Source organism: Microcebus murinus, chromosome 14 (assembly GCF_040939455.1).
Source record: "Microcebus murinus isolate Inina chromosome 14, M.murinus_Inina_mat1.0, whole genome shotgun sequence".
NCBI classification, from domain to species: Eukaryota; Metazoa; Chordata; class Mammalia; order Primates; family Cheirogaleidae; genus Microcebus; species Microcebus murinus.
The window spans coordinates 6,552,564-6,573,827 of record NC_134117.1 but is presented as its reverse complement, the minus strand read 5'-3'; the positions used below and the strand labels follow the sequence as shown (position 1 = coordinate 6,573,827).

Genomic DNA, 21,264 nt, shown 5'->3' with positions numbered 1-21,264 from the left:
ACTGGTGGAGGGTCTTGCCTGCATGATGATGGCTGCTGACTGACCAGGGTAGTGGTAACTAAAGGTTGGCATGCCTGCAGCAATTTTGTAAAATAAGACAACAGTGAAGTTTGCCATATCCATTGACTCTTCCTTTCACAAAAGATTTCCCTGGAGCATGTGATGCAGTTTTGTAGAATTTTATCCATAGAACTTCTTTCAAAATTACAGTCAATCCTCTCAAACCCTGCCACTGCTTTATCAGCTTAGTGTATGTACTATTCTAAATCCTTTGTTATCAATTGAACAATGTTCACAGCATCTTCACTAGGAATAGACCCTATCTCAAGAAACCATTTTCTTTGCTCATCCATAAGAAGCAATGACTCACCCATTCAAGTTTTATCATGAGATTGCATCAATTCAATCCCATCTTCAGGGTCCACTTCTAATTCTAGTTCTCTTGCTATTTCTACCACATCTGCAGTTCCTTACTCCACTGAAGTGTGGAACTCCTTCAAGTCATTCAAAAGGGTTACAATCAAGTCCTCCCATGAATAATGAATGTTCTCTCTAGGGCAGTGGTCCCCAACTTTTTTGGCAGTTTCATGGAAGACAATTTTCCACAGGGGGTGGGGGGAGCCAGACAGATCTCAGGTGGTGATGCAAGCCACGGGGAGTGGCTATAAACACAGATGGAGCTTCACTAGCTAGCCACACCCTGTTCACATCCTGCTGTGCAGTGGGAATAAGGAGGATCCCCCCAACCTGAGAGGGGGGTGTGGCAGAGCTCTGCAGCCCCTACCAGTCCACAGCCCAGGGGTTGGGGATCCCAGCTCTCTGGCATCTAGAATGGTGAATCCAAAGGTTTCCAAAAGGTTGGAATTCCAAACAGTTTTCAATTTACTTTGCCCAGATCCAGCAGAGGAAGTACTATCTATGACAATTATATCCTTATGAAATGTATTTCTTAAATAATAAGACTTGAAAGTCAAAATTACTCCTTGATCCATTATGGACTGAAGAACAGATGTTGTGTTAGCAGGCATGAAAACAACATTAATCTCCTTGTACATCTCATCAGAGCTCTTGGGTGAACAGGTGCATTGTAAAAGAGAAATAACATTTTTAAAGGAATTTTTTTTTTGAGACAGAATCTAGTTTTTTCACCCAGGCTGGAATGCAGTGGCACAATCATAGCTCACTGCAACCTCGAACTCCTGGGCTCAAAAGATCCTCCCTCCTGCCTCAGTCTTCATTTGTGTTATTTTGTTTTGTTTTTTTAACAGTTTAAGTCTCAAAACAATTGGCTTAAAATATTCCATAAACCATGCTGTAAACAGTTGTGCTGTCATCCAGGGTTTGTTATTCCATCTATAGCACACAAGCAGAGTAAATTTAGCATAATTCTTGTAGGCCCTAGGATTTTCAGAATGGTAAATGAGCAATGGCTTCAACTTAGTCACCAGCTGCATTAGCCACTAACAAGAGAGTCAGCCTGTCCTTTGAAACTTTGAAGCCAGGCATTGACTTCTCTCTAGCTATGAAGGTCCTAGATGAAATCTTCTTCCAATATAAGGCTATTTCATCCACATTGAAAAATCTGTTGTTTCGTATCTTCATCAATGATCTTTGCTAGATCTTCTGAATAACTTGTTGTATCTTCTACATCAGCACTTGCTGTTTAACCCTGCACTTTTATGTTATGGAGACAGCATCTTCCCTTAAACCTCATGGAACAATCTATGCTAGCTCCAAACTTTTCTTCTGCAACTTCTTCACCTCTCTCAGCCTTCATAAAATAGAAAAGAATTAGGGCCTTGCTCAGGATTAGGCTTTGGCTTAAGGGAATGTTGTGGCTGGTTTGATCTCCTATCCAGACCGCTAAAACTTTCTCCCTATCAGCAAGGCTGATAAGCCTTCTTATTCACTGTGTTCACTGGAGTAGCACTTTTGATTTCCTCCACTTTTGCTTTGTATTTACAACTTGGCTACATGTTTGGCACAAGAGACCTAGCATTTGGTCTATCTCAAATTTCAACATGCCTTCCTCATTAAGCTTAATCATTTCTAGCTTTTGCTTTAAATTGAGAGATGTATAACTCTTCCTTTCACTTGAACACGTAGAGGCCATTGTAGGATTATTAACTGTCCTAATTTCAATATTGTTACGTCTCATGGAATAAAGAAGCTTGAGGACAGAGGGGGAGAGATGGAGGAAAGGTCAGCTGCTAAAACAGTCAGAACACAAACAATATTTGTAGATGGAAGCAGTTCGTGGCACTCCAAAACAATTACAAGGTAACATCAAAGATTATCACAGATTATCACAGATCACCATAACAGATATAATAATAATGAAAAACTATGAAATATTCGGACAATTGCAAAAAAGTAACATAGAAACACAAAGTGAAACCTTTGATTTGTCAAAAACATGCTATCTGCGAAGTGCAATAAAGCAAGATATGCCTGTATATAATTCTAGAGCTAGAGAAGAGAGAAGAGAGGCCTAGGCTAGAAATATAAATTTAGGAGTTATGATTTGAGAGGACACAAAAATAAAACTAAATGACTTTTGGTGACATTATACCACTCTATGCACTTAATAAAACTTTTTGTTATTATTGTGTTATATTATCTGTGTGTATTTGCAAACATCAGGGCAGTAGTGTATACACATACATAGACAAAAGAAAAAATAATTTCCCCAAATTAACTAAATTAAATTTTTAATAGTTATTTTTAAATATTTCAATTTGTATTATTTATAATCCCTAATTTACATAAGTACAAAAGATGGCTAATATATTTTAGAAACATTCAAATGTTATAATTTCTATTATAAATACTATAATAATATAAATAATAGTTACCTTCAACTTAATGTTAGATAAACCTTCTTTTTCTATAATACTTCCAGAAAGCTGAATTGCAGAGGGAGAATAATCAATTCCAGTAATATTAGAGAAACCAAATTTTGCCTAGAGACAGAGAGATAATGTTCAACTTTAGTTTAAAAATAGTTTAATATAATGTTTTGCCTATAAATTATAACTTCAGAGCTGGGGTAATTTTATTTTTGTTATAGAGCAAATTACATATAACCCAATAATTCACGAAGTTTAAATTTTATTGTAAAACTGAAATAGAAACCAAAAGTTTAAATTTATACAATGTGACAATTCATTTACCTTTATATTTGATTTCTTTTTCAAAAGGAAATTCATTTTCCCAAAGATAATGAAAATATATATATAAGCCCTCAGGCAGAACAATGTATTAATTTCTGATACTGATATTCTCTAATTCTCAATTTGTCATAAATTTTACTTAACCCAATTAAATTATATGAATAAATTAAATGCATGTGTAATAAGTTACTGATTTCAATATTTTCCTTCAGTGTAATTATAATTATGCAACTCTCTACCAACCATGTGATTATTAACTACCTTACATTTGTATACCACTTTTTCATTTTTTAAATATATCACACATTCCATTAGATCTTCACAAAAAACCTATAAGGTAGGCTGGACAGATGCTAATATCCCCAAGGAGTTAAAGAAAGCTCATTGAACTTAAAAATTTTGCTGTTTGTTAGCCATAAACCCATCTAGGGTGTGTGGAGCCTGTGGCAAAAGTGCCATGTTTCCCGGAAAATAAGACAGGGTCTTATATTTATTTTTCCTTAAGAAGACACCCTAGGGCTTATTTTCAGGGGATGTGTTAGTTTCCCCTCAAAGCCTCAGCTTGCAGCACACACAGGATAGCTGGGACCTGACAGGGGGAGCCAACCTTGTTGGTGGGGCTGCCTGCACCTTTCCGGTCACCTCTGGGATAGTAGCTGTCACGATGGGGCAGATGAGAAGGGCTGCTTGTCTTCTTTACTGCTCTGTGACGAAATGCATGGGTTGTGCAGATACGATGCCTAGCCACGCACATCCCTAGGTCTTATTTTCGGGGTAGGGTTTATATTGCATAAATGCTTAGAAATCCTGCTAGGGCTTATTTTATGGGTAGATCTTATTTTCGGGGAAACACAGTATGGTAGGCTTCTGGGCTTCACCCTTCCCCCTAACTATACTGACCATTTTTATTCTTATTTTTTTCTTCCTCTGTCTGGATAATTTCATATGCTGAACATTTTTAGACCTATGACACTAAAAATAATTTCAAAGGAAATATGAAAAACAAAATAAGTTGCAAAGTTCAGTGTAGCCTGAAATTCCCTTGATGCTCTTCTTCACCATTTACTAAATGGTCACTTCCTTCAAAACTTAACCTACTCCCACACCATCCATTAAGACTTATCCTATGGGTTATCAGAACTTATTAACATTAGTGTCACTAAAGTTGGTATTCAACCCCCCACTGCTAAATTTGACTGGCTTAAAAAAAAGACTTATCCTAGACTCTTCAACCTTAAGTGACTGATTAGTAATCTAAACTCAAGTTTAGACTGTTCCCTGTGATTATTTTTATGTTTAACAAAGAGATTCAATATTCTCTTGTTTGATGCCAACCTCCTACCCTTTGAGCTGTCTCCCTCCTTACTCCTTGAGATATTCATTTTCTCCCCAGTTCCCTCAATTCCTTCTCTGAGACTTAAAACCCAGGATGATTCTATTAACCGATTCTTGCCAGTTTCTTCTTCTCCTATGCCTATTTATTCTTCTAGTACAAATTATAAAAATCACATATAAATGTTTTAGGTTTCTAGAACAATCATTCAAAGCCTCCAACTATCCCCAAAGTTTTTCACACTCAATTTCTGTCACCCAGTGAAAAATAAGCAGACATTCAAGGAAACAATAACCAAAAACCAAGGGGAAAACTGAGTTAAAAACAGACCCCACAGGAGACCCAAATAAAACAATTGTCAGAAACCAATTTTAAAACAACAGAGGGACTGGGCATGGTGGCTCACTCCTGTAATCCTAGCACTTTGGGAGGCTAAGGCAGGAAGACTGCTTGAGGCTAGAGTTTGATACCAGCCTAAGCAACATAGTGAGACACCCCTCTCTACAAAAACCAGAAAAATTAGCCAGGTATGGTGGTGCATACCTGTAGTACCAGTTAAGGAGGCTAGATAGGGCAGGAGCATCGCTTGAGCCCAGGAGTTTGAGTTGCAGTATGCTATGACTACACCACTGCACTCTGCCCAGGGAGACAGAGCAAGACTCTGTCTCAAAAAAAAAAAAAAAAAAAAAAAAACCTGAAATAAATGACAATAACAACCTGGAGAATTATGGTAGAGAACTGAAAACTGTAAGAACCAAATAACAGAATTGAATAATATAATCATTAAATTAAGAAATGCAAGAGTGGGCTTCATAGATTAGAGACAGCAAAAAAAAATTAGTGAAGAAAATATTCCCATTATACAGAGAATGACAAAAGGATGGAAAATTGTAAATACAAAAAAACATAAAAGACAATACAGCACAGAATATAGGCTCTAACAATCATATAAGATCTAATGTGTGTGTGTATATATCTAACATATATGTACACACGCACAGTCATGTGCTGTTTAACAATGTGGATGTTCTGAGAAATATGTCATTAGGTGATCTCATCTATGAGCAGCAAAGAGTAAGTGTACTTACACAAACCTAACGGTATATACCTAGGATGGATATATGTATAAGCCTATTGCTCCTAGGCTACAAACCTGTACACACATTACTGTACTGAATACTGCAGGTAACTGTAATATAATGGTAAATATATCTAAACATATCTAAACATAGAAAAAATACAGTATTATAATCTTATGGGACCAACATCACATATGCAGTCCATCATTAACTGAAACATCCTTACGTAGCACATGACTATACACACACACACACACACACACAGAGTCAGCCCTCTGTATTCTTGGGGGCTTAGTTCTGGGACCTCACTGATACAGAGGGCCAACTTAATTTGAGTGTATGTGCATTCTGATGGATGTCTTTGCTGTATAATTTTAGATTAGTATTTTTCTTTTCCTGTCTTCTGGTTTCCATTTTTTATCACTTATTCTTAGCTGTAAATTTTATTGCTGGCCTTTTGAAGGTAATCTGTCCCCTTGTATGCCCCATCCCCACTCTCTGTATGCTTTTGAGATTTTTCGGTTTTTGGTTTTCATCAGATATACTATGATGTGCCTTGGTGTAGTTTTGTTTTCTTCTGCCTTGAGGTTATAGTGCTTCTTGAGTCTGTGGCTTGGGGTCCCCTTTGTCAGTACTGGAAAATTCTTAACCATATGCCATTGTCTCTTCTACCATTGTCTCTGCCATTGTCTCTTCTATTCTCATTTCCTCTCCTCTCAGATTTCATATTATGATTTGGTTTATTTGTGTGTGTGTATGGACTATGTGTATTAAAATTAAAAACAGGAAAGAACATAGAAGATATGTTAATAATATGGCACAGAATGTAAGATCTAACGTATATATACTCATATATATGTGTGTATATGTATATATATGTATATGCTAAGTGAAAGAAGCCAGACACAAAAGGCCATATATTGTATGAGTTCATTTTTTTAAAATGTCCAGAATACACAAAGGCACAGAGACAGAAAATAGATAGTGGTTGCTCAGGACTAAAAGGAAGGGAGCATGGGCTCGAATGCTAATGGATACATAACTTTGTGAATATACTAAAAAATGCTGATTTGTATACTTTAAAAGGATAAATTTTATGGTACATGAATCATATTGCGATTTAAGAAGAAAAGCTGAAGTGGCCTTATTATTAACATGAAAGTAAAATCCAAGACAAAGACCACCAAAGTTAAAGAGGAACATTACACAATAATAAAAGATTCAATTACCAACATATGTGTATACACATCCCCTAAATCATGTATGCTGCTAACGAGCTTCAAAATACATGTAGCAAAACTGACAGAAATGAAAGGAAAAATAGGCCAGGCATGGTGGCTCATACCTGTCATCCCAGCACTTTGGGAGGCTGAGGCAGGAAAATTGCCAGAGCCCAGGAATTCAAGACCAGCCTGAGCAACATAGCAAGACCCAGTCTCTACAAAAAGGGGTGATAGTGTGTGCTTGTAGTCCCAGCTACTTGGGAGGTTGAGGCAGGAGGATTGCTTGAGCACAAGAGTTTGAAGCTGCAGTGAGCTATGATTGTAGCACCGCACTACAGCCTGGTCAACAGAGCAAGACCCTGTCTCTGAAAAATAATAGAAAAAGTCAACAGAAATAAAAGCTGGAACTTAGAAAAGATAATATTAACAAATCTCTAGCATCACTGTCAAAGAAAAAAAAAAGATACAAATATACTAGTATTAGGAATGAAAGAAAAGATTATATACTAACACACTCCACAGACATTAAAAGCTAGTTAAGAAAATACTGTGCAGAACTTTATGCACATAAATTCAAAATGGACCAATTCCTCAAACACCAACTATGCAAAAACTCACTCAAATGAAACAGATAACCTGAACAGTGCTGTAACTATTAAAGAAACTAAATTCATATTTTAAAACTTCAGATTAAGGAATCTCCAGGTTAAATGGTTTCACTGAAAATTCTACCAAACAAATGAGAAGAAATAACACCAATTCTATACAATCTCCTCAAAAAATAAAAGGTGGTTAAAAATAAAATATAAAAAAAGGGAGGGAACTCTCCCCAAATCATTATGTGAGGCCAGCATGGCCCTGTGACCAAAACTAAATAGAGTTCAAAAAGGGGAAACTACAGACTAATATCCTTCATGAAAATAGATGTAAAAATTCTCAATAAAATAACAACAAACTGAACCCAGCAAAATATAAACAGAATAATACACTATCACCAATTGGGTTTATCCCAGGAATGTAATGTTGGTTTAGTATTTGAAAATAAAGCAATACACTCTAACATATTAACAGTATAAAGAAGAATAGCCTCTTTAAGATGAACTTGAGAAAACTAAGAAAGACCTCATGATAACATCCACTGATGCAAAAAAAAAAAACCTTTTTTTTTTTTTTTTTTTTTTTTTTTTACAAAATTGAACATCCATTCTAGAAACAAAGGGATTTTTTCAACCTGATAACAGGCATCTAAGAAAATTCTTACAGGTTAACATTTCACTTAATGGTGACAAATTAAAGATTTTCCCCCTAAGACTGGAATAGGCACTACTACACTCTAGTCGGGGCCACAGAGAAAGACTCCACATCCAAAAAAAAAAAAAAAAGATAAATAGAAATGTTAATTCTCTTCTAGTTATAGATTTAGCTCATCCCAATCAAACTCTTAGCATGGATGCTTATGTAGACACAGACAAACTGATTCTAAAACTTATTTAATAAGTAAAGAACCTATAATAGCCGGGCGCGGTGGCTCACGCCTGTAATTCTAGCACTCTGGGAGGCTGAGGCGGGCGGATTGCTCGAGGTCAGGAGTTCGAAACCAGCCTGAGCAAGAGCGAGACCCCGTCTCTACTATAAATAGAAAGAAATTAATCGGCCAACTAATATATATAGAAAAAAATTAGCCGGGCATGGCAGCGCATGCCTGTAGTCCCAGCTACTCGGGAGGCTGAGGCAGGAGGATTGCTTGAGCCCAAAGCGAGACTCTGTCTCAAAAAAAAAAAAAAAAAGAACCTATAATAGATAAAAAATATTGAAAAAAATAAAGGTGGAAGAATCACACTACCTAACTCTAAGATTTACTAAAAAAAAAAAGCTACATTAATCAAGTGCAGTGTTGTCAAAGGGACAGATGCATACATTAATGAAACCAAATGGAGAGTCTAGAATTAGATCCACACAAATATGGCCAATTGATTTTTGACAAAGGTGAAAAGGCAATTCAATGAGGAAAGGATAGTCTCCTCAATAAACAGTATTGGAATAAGTGGACATTTACTTGCAAAAAAAAAAATCTCAACTAAACCTTATATTTTGTATAAAAATTAATTCAAAAAGGATCATAAATCCAAATTTATATTATAAAATTATAAAATGTTTAGAGGAAAGGAGAAGGGAAAAGGGATTAAGCAATGAATTATTAGACTTGACACCAAAAGCACAATACATAAAAGAAACTCAATAAATTGGACTTTATCAAAATTATGAGCTTTTGTTCTAAGAAAAATCCTGGGAAAATGAAAAAGGAAGCTACAGACTAGGAGAAAACATTTATAATCACATATTAGAGAAAGGACTTATATCCAGAATATATAAAGTCCCCAAATTCAACAGTAAGAAAATAACCAACCAATTTAAAAATGGGCAAAAGACATGAATAGAAATTTCAATGGAAGATATACAAATGGAAAATAAGCACATGAAACCATGTTCAGGATCATTAGCCATAACAGAAATACAAATTGAAACCATGATGAGATGCCACTATATACTCATGCCACTATATACTCACTATATATTACTTATTTTAAAATAAAAAATACTAACAATTCCAAGAGCCAGCAAGGATCCAGACCACCTGGAACTACAAACATTGCTCATGTACTACAAAATGGTACAACCACTCAGAAAAGTGGTTAGGCATATTCCAGTAAAGTTAAACATGTATTATACTAAAGAAAGCAAATTAATGTTAATATAAAAACCTGTATACAAATGTTTCTAACAGCTTTATTCATAATTACCAAACTTGGCAGCAATCTAAATATCCTCCAACAAGTAAATGGATGAACAAACTAAAATGTCCATACAACAGAATACTTTTCAGCAATAAAAAGTATTGACTACTGATATATGCAAAAATGTGGATGAACTTCAAAAGCATTATGCTAAGTGAAAGAAGGCAGTTTAAAAAGGTTCTATACTAGCTGGTCTGATAGTAGTGTGTTACCAGAATTTATTGATATTAGTGCCACTAAAGGTGGTATAAACTAAACTAAACCCCCATAGCTAAATTTGACTGTAATAAAATAAAATAAAATAAATAGTTATATACTGCATGATTCCATTGTATAGGACATTCTCCAAAACACAAAACTAGTGATGGGGAACAGATCAGTGGCTGTGAGGGTAAAGGGTGTGTCATGAGATGGCATGAGAGTTTTCTGGATGGAACTACTCTGTATCCTGACCATGGTGGTGATTGTACGAGTCTCTACATGAGTTAAAATTCATAGAATTGTGGCCAGGCATGGTGGCTCATGCCTGTAATCCTAGTACTCTGGGAGGCCAAGGCGGGCAGATCGCTCAATGTCAGGAGTTCGAAACCAGCCTGAGCGAGATCCCGTCTTTACCAAAAATAGAAAGAAATTAATTGACCAAATAGAAGTATACATACAAAAAATTAGCTGGACATGGTAGTGCATGCTTGTAGTCCCAGCTACTCAGGAGGCTGAGGCAGGAAGATGGCTTGAGCTCAGGAGATTGAGGTTGCTGTGAGCTAGGACGCCATGGCACTCACTCTAGCCTGGGCAACAAAGTGCAAAGTGAGACTTTGTCTCAAAAAAAAAAAAAAAAAAAAGAAAAAGAAAAAATAGAAAGAAATTAATTGGCTAACTAAAAGTATATAGAAAAAATTAGCCGGGTATTGTGGCGCATGCCTGTAGTCCCAGCTACTCAGGAGGCTGAGGCAGAAGGATTGCTTGAGCCCAGGAGTCTGAGGTTGCTGTGAGCTACGCTGACGCCACAGCACTCTAGCCTGGGTAACAGAGTGAGACTCTGTCTCTAAATAAATAAATAAATAAATAAAATTCATAGAATTGTATGTTCAAAAAAAGTATTTTAATACATATTAATTTTTTAAAGTTTAACAGAAAATTATGAACTTCATAGCAATTAAATTTGAAGATTTGGATTAAACAGATAAATTTCTTGAAAAACACAAAACTGACTCAAAAAGAAATAGAATCCGAATAGCCTTAAATCTATGAAAATTGAATTCATAATTTAAGCCCTACAAAGAAAACTCCACATCCAGAGGATGTCACTTTGAATTCTTCCATTTAAGGAAGAAACAAAGCCAATCTTACAGAAATTCTCCTGAAGAATAAAAAGACACTCCTCATCTTGTTTTATGACCAGCATAACCTTGATGAAAACCTTACAAGAAAATTACAAGTAAGGAAAATTACTGGCCAATCTCTCTCATAAAGCTATAGAAATCCTAAACAAAATATTACCAAATCAAATCCAACAAGATATAAAAAAATCCACAATCAAAATTGGTTTACTCTGGGAACAGAAGTCTGTTTTAACATTTATCAATCAATCACTAAAATTCTCTATAAAAATGTCGATTAAAAAAAATTGACTGACTCTCCCCTTAAAAAAAAATTCAACATGGCCAGGCGCGGCCTGTAATCCTAGCTCTCTAGGAGGCCGAGGCAGGATCGTTTGAGTTCAGGAGTTCGAGACCAGCCTGAGCAAGAGTGAGACCCTGTCTCTACTATAAACAGAAAGAAATTAATTGGCCAACCAATATATATATAGAAAAAATTAGCCACGCATGGTGGCGCGTGCCTGTAGTCCCAGCTACTCGGGAGGCTGAGGCAGCAGAATTGCTTGAGCCCAGGAGTTTAAGGTTGCTGACGCCACGGCACTCACTATAGCCTGGGCAACAAAGTGAGACTCTGTCTCAAAAAAAAAAAATTCAACATCAATAGAATCAAGGAAAATCATCTGGTCATCTCGATAGATAGCAAAGAAAGCCAATGATTGACTTCAACATTTTTTCATGATTAAAAACTCTTAACAAATTAGGAATAGAAGAAAACTTCCTCAATCCAATAAAGACTATAAAAACCTACAACTAACATCACTGGTGAAATATTAGGTTTCCTCTTATAATAGGCTATGTTACAATGCTATCTGCCTTCACAATTTCTATTCAATATTGTACTAGACAGTACATAGCATTTTAATAAACATAATTAGAATAGAACTATTATTTGCACACAACATTGCTGCGTACACAGAAAGTCCAAAAGAACCTATAAATAAACTATTAGAATTAATATGTAACTTAATGGATACAAGGTCAACATAAAAATATATTATATTTCTATATACTAGCAATAAACTATTGGAAAATGAAATCTTAAAAAGCCTAACAACACCCAAGTGCCCATCAATACATGAGTGTATTAATAAAATGTGGTATATGTATACCATGGAGTACTATTCAGCTGTAAGAAACAATAGTGACATAGTGCCTCTTGTATTTTCCTGCATAGAGCTGGAACCCATTCTACTAAGTGAAGTATCCCAAGAATGGAAAAATAAGCACCACACGCATTCACCATCAAATTGGTTTCACTGATCAACACCTAAGTGCACGTATAGGAATAACATTTATCGGGCATCAGGCAGATGGTGTATACATACATAATGAGTGCGATCCACACCGTCTGGGGGACGCACACATGTGAAGCTCTGACTGGGGGGGATGGTAGAGCAAGGGCAATATATGTAACCTAAACATTTGTACCCCCATAATATGCTGAAATTTTTAAAAAAGCATAACAACAATTGCAACCAAAAAAACAAACATCTAGGAAAAACTCTAACAAAGATATGTAAGATGGCTAAAGAGAAAACTACAAAATATTACTGAGAGAAAATAAAGACCTAAATAAGTGGAGAAATACAACATGTTTACAGATTCAGAGACTCAATATCACAAAGATATAAATACTCCCCAAATTGACCTATAGATTCAATGTAACCCAATCAAAATCCCAATTGTTTTTTTAATCTGGAAAGTGATAATTTAAATAAAGAGCTAATCACCAATAGCAGAGACAACACTGAAAAAGAGATCAAAGTTGGAGAACTTACACTAATGGAAGTATGAAGACTTATAAAGTGGAAGTAATTAGGAAAGTATGGTACTGGCATAAAGACCTAAAGGAATAGAATCCAGAAACAGACCTAAACATTAAAATTGAAGAACTTCTATTCTTTAAAAGTTTCTATTACAAAAGTCAAAAGCAACCCACAGATAGGATGAAGACATTTGCAATACAAAGATCATGTATCCAGAATACATAAAGACCTCCTACAAATCAATAAGGAAAAGACAGACAACCCAATTTTTAAATGGGCAAAAAAACTGAACAGGCATTTCACAAAAAAGAATAGCTAAATACCCAAAAAGCATATGAAAATATGCTCAACATCAATAATCATCAGGAACATAAGAATAAAACCATGAGCTACCACCACTCACCTATCAGAATTGCTGAAATTGTATAAACTAACAAAACCAAGTGTTGGCAAGAATGTGGAACAACTGGAATTTTTACACACTGCCAACAAGAGTATAAACTCTTGACCAGGGTGATTGTTACATGGGTGTACTCACATCACGATAATTCATTGAGTTTTATACTTCTGATTTGTGCACTTTAATGTACATATGTTATACCTCAATGCTTCAAAAGAGTTTATTACAAATTTTTTTAATCATATTCTGGTGCTTAAAACATTGTAATGGCTACCCATAACCTGAAAGCAAAACAAAATCTAAGTTCTTAAGCATGGCCAAATATGACATGGCTCCTACCTTTAACTTAATCCTCAGCTCTGTCCAGCCCCCACATATACTTTATTTTCCAGGACATGATATTCTGCTTCAACCTTTCTGCCTTTAGATATTGTTTCCATTAGTTGAAATTCTCTCCCTATTTACACTCCTGGTGTACACCTGGTACACCTGGTCACCACACACTGCCCCTGAAATTTCCACCCAACTTAGATACTAACCCCTCCAGGATCCTTTTATATCCTTCTATCTCAAAGTTTATCACTCCCCTTTCTATATTCAGTAAATCTATAATCACATGCATCAAGCTACAGCATAACTGTCTATCCATACTCTATTGTCCTGTAAATAATTCAAGCACAAGATCTAAATTTTCATGTTGCCAATGCCTACCATGAGACTTGGCATGTGGTGGTCACTCAACAAATTTCACTCTTACATATATTTCCTTACTAATTAGACTGTAAAACTATCTAGGATGAAGATTACATCTTATACTTCCTCTACTGCATATACTATAGCAATGAGTACACTACAGACACACAACAATGATAATTCTATGGACAAATGCTCTTTTTAAACCATTTGCTCACCCAAGATAAGGTATATATGTCCTACTGAAATTGCAAAAGGTTCCTTTTATGCACACAGATTTCCAGAGTTTTAAGCTAGAAGAAACCAATAGAGATCTTAGTGAAAACCCTTAGGAAAGCACTGAAGGCAACAAAAAGTAAGTGGCTCGTTCAAAGTCAAAGCTACAACCAGAAGGGCCAAGACTAGGACTCAGATCCCTTGGGTTCTCATTTAGTGCTTCTTACAATCCATGTACCCTCCCTTTTGTACCATCTGACTTCTCAAAGTATGACTGCTTTACTATTTTATATTTAGATGGTTAATATCCTCAATTTCATTTTAAACTTTATTTCTAACAAACAAATACTAAAAGTACCAACAAGTTCAACCAGGAAAACACCATTTCCAGTTCCAATATCAAGCACTGAAGCATCCAATGGAATCTTATGTTTCTGCATCCACCTTATTAGTCGATTCATACTCTCTTCTCCAAACCTGTTAGAAAGGTTAATCAAACGATAGGATTACAAAGCGAAACTCACAACTATATTCCATTTAGCTGTTTACACCATATGCTCAAAGTCTTATTTAAAAAAGAATGTCTATGACTACTTAAGCATTGTCTCTACTGTTATTTAAGACAAAATACCTCCAGGAATACAGAGAATAGACAAAGTCAGTATGTTACTTACTAATGTTTCTCTACATCAGCATTAACACTTTAACATGTTGGAGGCTCAAAATTTTATCACTTATTGAAAATGGACAACTACAGGATAAGAGTGCTTTCCTAATAGTCTCATGAAATTTAAATCTGAGTTATTCAAAGAGAAAAGAGAGAGATACTTTAAATCTACCTGGTAAAGCCAGACTCAATCCAGGGTTCCCAAGATTTTTAGGCTGTCTTTCTTTGGGTATAAGCACTTAAAAAATGCATATATGTATATACTTAACACACACACACACACACACACACATACAATCTTCTGGATAATAATTTGATTTTTTCTCTAACTCACCAGATTTCTCCTGTATCTCCATATTCTTGAAAAGTTTGCAGTTCTCTCTCATAGACAGCATCCCAACTATGTAAACAATGAAATGCAAAGTGAGATTCTTGAATTAAACTGTATTATGAATTAAATGTGTATTTCAATACATATAATGTAATACATACATTACAGAACTATTTAAGACAGCAGTTTAAAACATTACTAGTGTTATCAACAAGTGGACATAGCTCAATCTTTTAACATCGTTGGCTTAAAAGAATGAAAGACACGGGCAAGCAGAATAAGTTTACACTGTACATCTAAAGCACTTAGAACTAAATCTGTCCCATAACAAATGCTATATAAGCTTTAGCCTACAAAAATACAAAGAAACGTTAGTCCAAGGATCTCTATGTCCCAGACCTAAGTCCAAAACTTGATGAAACAAGCATAGAGTTATTACTGCACATTTGGTCTCAAATGTGTACACACTTTTTCTACCAGTACAGCGGTTGCTCAGGATGGAACTCACCAAAGATAAGACCTGCTTAAAGGTTAAGTTTAAGATTTAAGTCTTAAACCAGTTTCATTCCTGTGCTATTTGTCTCTACCTTTTACTGTCTTCTAGGCCTCCTGTTAGATTATCTCTTAATCCTTTTAAGCACATTCCCCCCTATCATTTGCCCTATCTTCCTACTCCCTCTCCAGAATCCCTGCACGCCCTTACCCCTCCAAGTTACCTCTCATCCTAACCGTTCCCCACAGTCATTCATTCATCCATCCATCAATTCATTAAATAACTACTGAGTGTCTGTTTTAGGTCAGATCGCTTTCTCTTACCCCAAAATGCCCCGCAATGTCCTCGCTCCCTCCTCAAATCATCCTCCATCCCACTCCTTCCAGCTCCTGAATCCCTACCCTCGTACCCTTGGCCTTTTCAGCTCTCAGGCAGCACTTCTCACCCGCCCTCTGCCCTCGTCTCTTAGCCTCATCCACCAGCCCTATTCGTCTGCCCCGCCCACCCTCCCTTCCCGTCCCTCAGGTTCAAGACCCCTAAAAGGCCTCCCCAAGAGCTTCAAAGCCCATCCCGCAACCCCCAGCCCTTTAGGCTCCAATCCCTTGAAACATCAGTTAACCGCCCCAGGGTGGCCACTGGGGATTCCATCCTTTCAAATCCCCTCTAACTTCCCCCGAGGTGGCCCTTCAGGCTTCATCCTGTCACGCCCCCAAGGCTGTCCTCTCCCCGGGAGTCCCCGGGTCCCCACCCCGTCATCTCCTTTCCGGGGTTCAGGCAGGGCAGCGCCGCTCAGCCTCCCCTCCCCTACGCCACACTCACTGCTCGCGGGTCCCGAGCGCCGACGGGACAAAACCATCCTCCAGGGGACCGCCCTCAGAGGACCCCACCGCCACCGCAGCGCCACCGCCGCCGTCTGCGCCCGCGCTCATCTCGCTCCGCGTCCAGGACGGCCGTTGGGGCCGCCATAGAGACGTGGGGCGGGCAGAGCGGACGTGCAGGCTGGCACCTCTAGGCGGCGGGAGGCCGCCTTCTCTACTGCTCCGGGCCCTGCGCTGGGCGGGCCGAGTTGCTGGAGAGCCGCGGGTCCTTCTGCGCTCGTCAGGGCGCCCCGCACAGGCGTGAGCCAGGCAAAGCCTCGCCTCCCCACTGCGCCCTCCAGCCAGCGTTAGATGTACCCCCTCGGTCGAGGTCCGAGCGCGACCGTATTTGGGAACTGCTGTTTGTAAGGGACCTCTCGAGGTATTGCGTGTTGGAAATGGGCTGGCGGTGGGAAAGCCACTGTGGAGATCTGCAGCCAGCACCGCCCGACCCAAACGCACAAACCGCCGCCTCTCTCCACACTGAGCAGCGCTGGGGAGTGGGTGGACAGACCATCGCCTTGTTGGGCTTCCTGGCAAGGAGGCCAGTTTCATCTGTGGCTGGTCTTCTGACTTGAAAACAGCATTCTGGCCTTTTCTGACTTGATGTCATCAGTGGACGTGGGAATTTATGCCTAGGGAAAGGAAATGCCCTACGACTCCCACAGTACGCCAACCACCGGGATCTGTGTGTGGTGGAAGAAGGAGTCCTAAAGTGAGGGTCAAGATGCCTGGATAAGTCTCAGCTCTGCCTCGAACCAGGCACCTGGCCTTGTCTCAGTCTCTGTGTGCTTCAGCTTCCTTACTGTACCATGCTCAAAACAAATAGTGACTTGGTCTACAAGATTGCTCCCAACCCAGGAACCTGAGATTTTGCATCTGCCTGTACTGGTCTCCCTGCCTTTGGTTGTTCTGCAGGATAATGCAAAAAAATCTTATGGCCAAAGATCTGGGTATCTTCTGTAGTAGCAATGAAATACTGGTGGTCCAATGTCCTGGATTAGGACCGCAAAGGCCCCTAGCAAGACTGCCTTCCAACTAAAAGGAAATTGTTTCCTAGGCCACGTTTCTGTTGACTGAGCAAACAGAAACCCAATTATAATGCAAGTCCCCAGAGATAAAAGGCATCAACAGTTGCATTTCCAACTCACAGAAATCCTGGTTGGGACCAAATGCACAACTCCTCCTATACATGGTGTTCCAAGATCTTCAGGCAACCACTAGTGAGAGGATAAAGTAAAAGGCAGATGGGAATCCATGTAAGATCTTCAGGCAACCACTAGTGACAGGATAAGGTAAAAGGCTGATGGGAATCCGTGTGCACTGTGATTAAAGAACTCAAGGAAGAGCGTAAGTAACCTTATTACAGAGCAATAAAACTACCGGATGCCATGGCCAATTACTGCTGCCCTTGGCCGGTGGTTTTTTTTATCTTTTCTAGGCTCTAGATGCTAGAGAAAGCAAGCTTGAGTGCGACCAAGTGGGTCTTAAAAAGTTTTAGATTCTAATTAAAAAGCACCCATGAAAGATAAGCCTGTCTTCAACCTGGTGTGTTGCCAACACTTAAGATGTTTTTGCTATGTGTGATGAAAGCTATAAAAAGTCATTGGTATGGAGCCCTGGAAAACCCCACGGTTTATACAGAGTTCCTTCTCTGGCTCCAGGCAGGATTACTCTGGCTGTTTAGTCCTGAGGGCTGTGTGGGGCACCACCTCTCATCACCCAGGGTGATGAGATTCTTGGTAGGGAGTGCAGAAGCTCTGAGCAGAATTGCCCCAAACCAGGAAGAAACAGGAAAGTGCCAAGGAACACAGTCCCTCCCACTCACTGGGTGCCCATTACATGAGGCAGGAAGGAGATTGTGAGTGCTCTGGGTTGCCTATCTCCTTCTCACTCTTCCGATCCCTGCAGCCTGGCACCTTACTCACAACTCTTCTGAAACTGTGCTTCCAATAGTTCTCAAACACTTCCTGATTAGCAAACCCAAGGGTCAAGTTCTAGGCTTTTACCTTCCTTCACTCTGCAGTTATCAACATCGCTGAGCACATCATCCTTGAAAACCCCTTCTTGTTTTCCTTCCACCTTCTACTAAGTGAGCCTTTTAAAAAGGGAGCTAGGCACATGGCTCTGGAGTTGGACTACCAGGTTTTGAACCCTGGCCTCACCATGTGTGACCATGAGCAAGTTCCTTAACTTCTCGAGGCCTCAGTTTGCCCACCCTAAAACATCCTTAGAAGGATAATAATAGCACCTGTCATATTAAGGCACCTGTAGAGAGTAAACAAGGTCATTCCTGTAAAACCCTACCTGTATGGCACATTGTAAATGCTCAATAAATGTTAGCTCAGTTTCTTCAACTCAAAAATGAGTCTACTTTAGAGAGCTGTTGGGAAGATTAGATAAGTTAATACACTGTACATGTCAAAGGGCTTAGAACAGAGCCTGACATATAGTCTGTATTCAATAAATATTAGCTATTGTTCTTATTATTAGTGACTTCCTATTCCAACCTCTTGCCCCTGCTCCAGATTTTTATTGCAGCTGCCTGGATGTTCCTTGTTACAGTAAACCAAACCCACTTGCACTACCTTCCCCTCTACCCCATGCCTCCAAACCCTTTCTTCCCTGTGTTTGCAGTCAGTTGGTCCCTGACCATCTACACTGTCAGCCAAAGCAGAGCATCGTCCTTGTCTGTTCCTCCCTGCATAGCTCCTCTTGGTCTCCTCTTAGTCTCTGGGCTCAGCCTGTCATCACTGCTCTACCTTCTTTTCAGACACTCACGCTCACAGCTCTCTGTTCACTGCGGCCATTGCAGTTGCTTCCAAGTAAACCTCCCCACAACCATTCAGCACTAGGCCCCTTCTCAGGCACCAATTACGGCTTGCTCCGTTCTCTTCCTTCAGAAAGTCCTCCAAGACTCAGCCAGCTTTCCTTTCCTTCAGTGTCTGACACTACTCACCCCTTTCCTTTGCATTTTTCCTGGCAGATCATGCACAATGGAGTCAAACAGACTTTAACTTCAATCACAACTCAGCCCATACAAGATATGACTTTAATCAAGTAACTTAATTTAAACCTCTTAAGTCTCAAGTTTTTTCAGCTAGAAAATGGGCAGGCATAATCCAAATGAAAGTAGACTTTCTTATTCCCACTTTCAGGCCCATCATAGTGGAGTATGGCACTTGCATGCATTTATACACATGCAGAAATACTTGATTTGTGTAGATATATATAAATGGAATCTTACCATTTGCATGTTTGCAACTTGCATCTTCATTTAACAATATTGTAGTGATATACTATACTCGGAGATCTTTTCAACACTATAAATCTTTTATTGTTTAAACTACTTCATGATAGTAGATATGATGGCTAACAATCATTGGTCTGTTATTGTATCCAAGGAACTGTGTTCAGAACACCCAATATTGTTGTCTCAGTTAGTCCTCAAGATAGCCACATAAGTGGGATACTAGTATTATCCTCATTTTACACATGAGAAACCTAGAGCACATAGAAGTTGCCCAAGGTTACACAGTACTGGAGCTGAGATTGGAACCCAAGAAATCTATAAAGTTTTCAAGCATGACCACTACACGAGTGTGCTTTATCACAATAGATGCTTTGCTGAGGTTTTCATGAGGATGACAGTCAAGAGGGATTACATCACACAACATACAATACTAGAGCCTGCCAGTTGTGGTGGTGTGCAACTCTAGTCCCAGCTACTTGGGAGGCTGAGGCAGGAAGATTGCTTGAGTCCAGGAGTTCTGGGCTGTAGTGTGCTATGCTGATTGGGTGCTGGCACTAAGTTCAGCATCAATATGGTGACCTCCCCGGAGCAGGGGACCACCAGGTTGCCTAAGGAGGGGTGAAATGGCCACCGTCGGAAATGAAGCAGGCCAAATCCCGTGCTGATCAATACTAGAGCCTAAAAATTCTTTATCCTCATCCCAAATTCCAGAATCTCACTGTAGCTACTCATCTCTTATCACTCTCTTTCTCCTTCACCCTCAAACTCTGCCACTCCATCTGACTCTCTTTCCTCTTCTCCTGAATCCCAAATTGTTTCTTCAGTGGGTAAACCCAAGTACTTACTTCTTATCAACCCTACACTTTTATCAGCTACTTCTGTCTCCATCCTGCTTCAGCACCAAGCTGATTAAACACAACCATCTTTCCTAGGACTGTCCTACTTTTTCATACAGCATCAATTCAACAATCATGTGTCAGGCAACGTCTACATGCCAGGGCTTTTCCCAGGTGATGGAGATGCAATGGTAAGCAAATCAAACATGAATCCCTGTCTTTGTGAAGTTCAGAACATGCTGGTGGAGAAGTAAAGATGATAGACATGAAAAATTAATAAAACAGAGGTGCTGCTAGATAGTGTTAGGTGGTAAAGTGAAAAGTAAAGCAGGGAAGTAATATGGAGAATGTGGGGTGAAGGTTGCAGTCCTTGTGAGGGTTCATGGAAGGACTCTCTGAGGGAGTGGCACTGAGTGAAAACCTAAAAGAGGTTGTCATAGGTGTGTTCTCAGGGAACCCAGTCTGAGACTGAGATGAACATGGAAGAAGTCAGTTAGGGAGTGCTCTCAGGATCAACACCTATTGGGGAAGGAAAAGAAGTAGGACTGAATGAATGAAGTAGTTGTGTTGGGGTACCATTACAATAGAACTTCAGCAAATCCTCTCTGCACTGTCCCCTATTTTGGGCACTGTAAAGTTGGAATGACCCTTTGGAATTGTGCCAAGTTAGAATGAAGGAGCTGGGCCTTTATTCATCTACATTGACCAGCCATCGAATGCTGGTTGCCTAGGAAAGGAGGTGTGGCCTTAGGAAATGAGACTCTCTTCTA

The 21,264-nt window shown here is 38.9% G+C and overlaps 1 protein-coding gene across 5 annotated transcripts in view; it reads right to left on the bottom strand.

The window, feature by feature from the left end:
- LOC105880357 (EEF1A lysine methyltransferase 2) overlaps positions 1-16,543 on the bottom strand; it is a 155,651-nt gene extending 139,108 nt beyond the window's left edge. For 2 of the 5 annotated variants that reach the window (XM_012781336.3, XM_076009727.1), the window contains exons 1-4: positions 16,368-16,539; positions 15,059-15,124; positions 14,420-14,534; positions 2,856-2,963 (exon numbers count right to left, since the gene is read on the bottom strand). In XM_012781336.3, coding sequence (XP_012636790.2) covers positions 2,856-2,963; positions 14,420-14,534; positions 15,059-15,124; positions 16,368-16,477 — 399 coding nt within the window. In that variant the 5' untranslated portion in view covers positions 16,478-16,539. Of the gene's footprint in view, positions 1-2,855; positions 2,964-14,415; positions 14,535-15,058; positions 15,125-16,367 lie in introns of those variants that run through there. The other 3 variants (XM_012781332.3, XM_076009726.1, XM_012781334.3) reach the window with 3 other exon arrangements.
- Between the last annotated feature and the right edge of the window lie 4,721 nt (positions 16,544-21,264).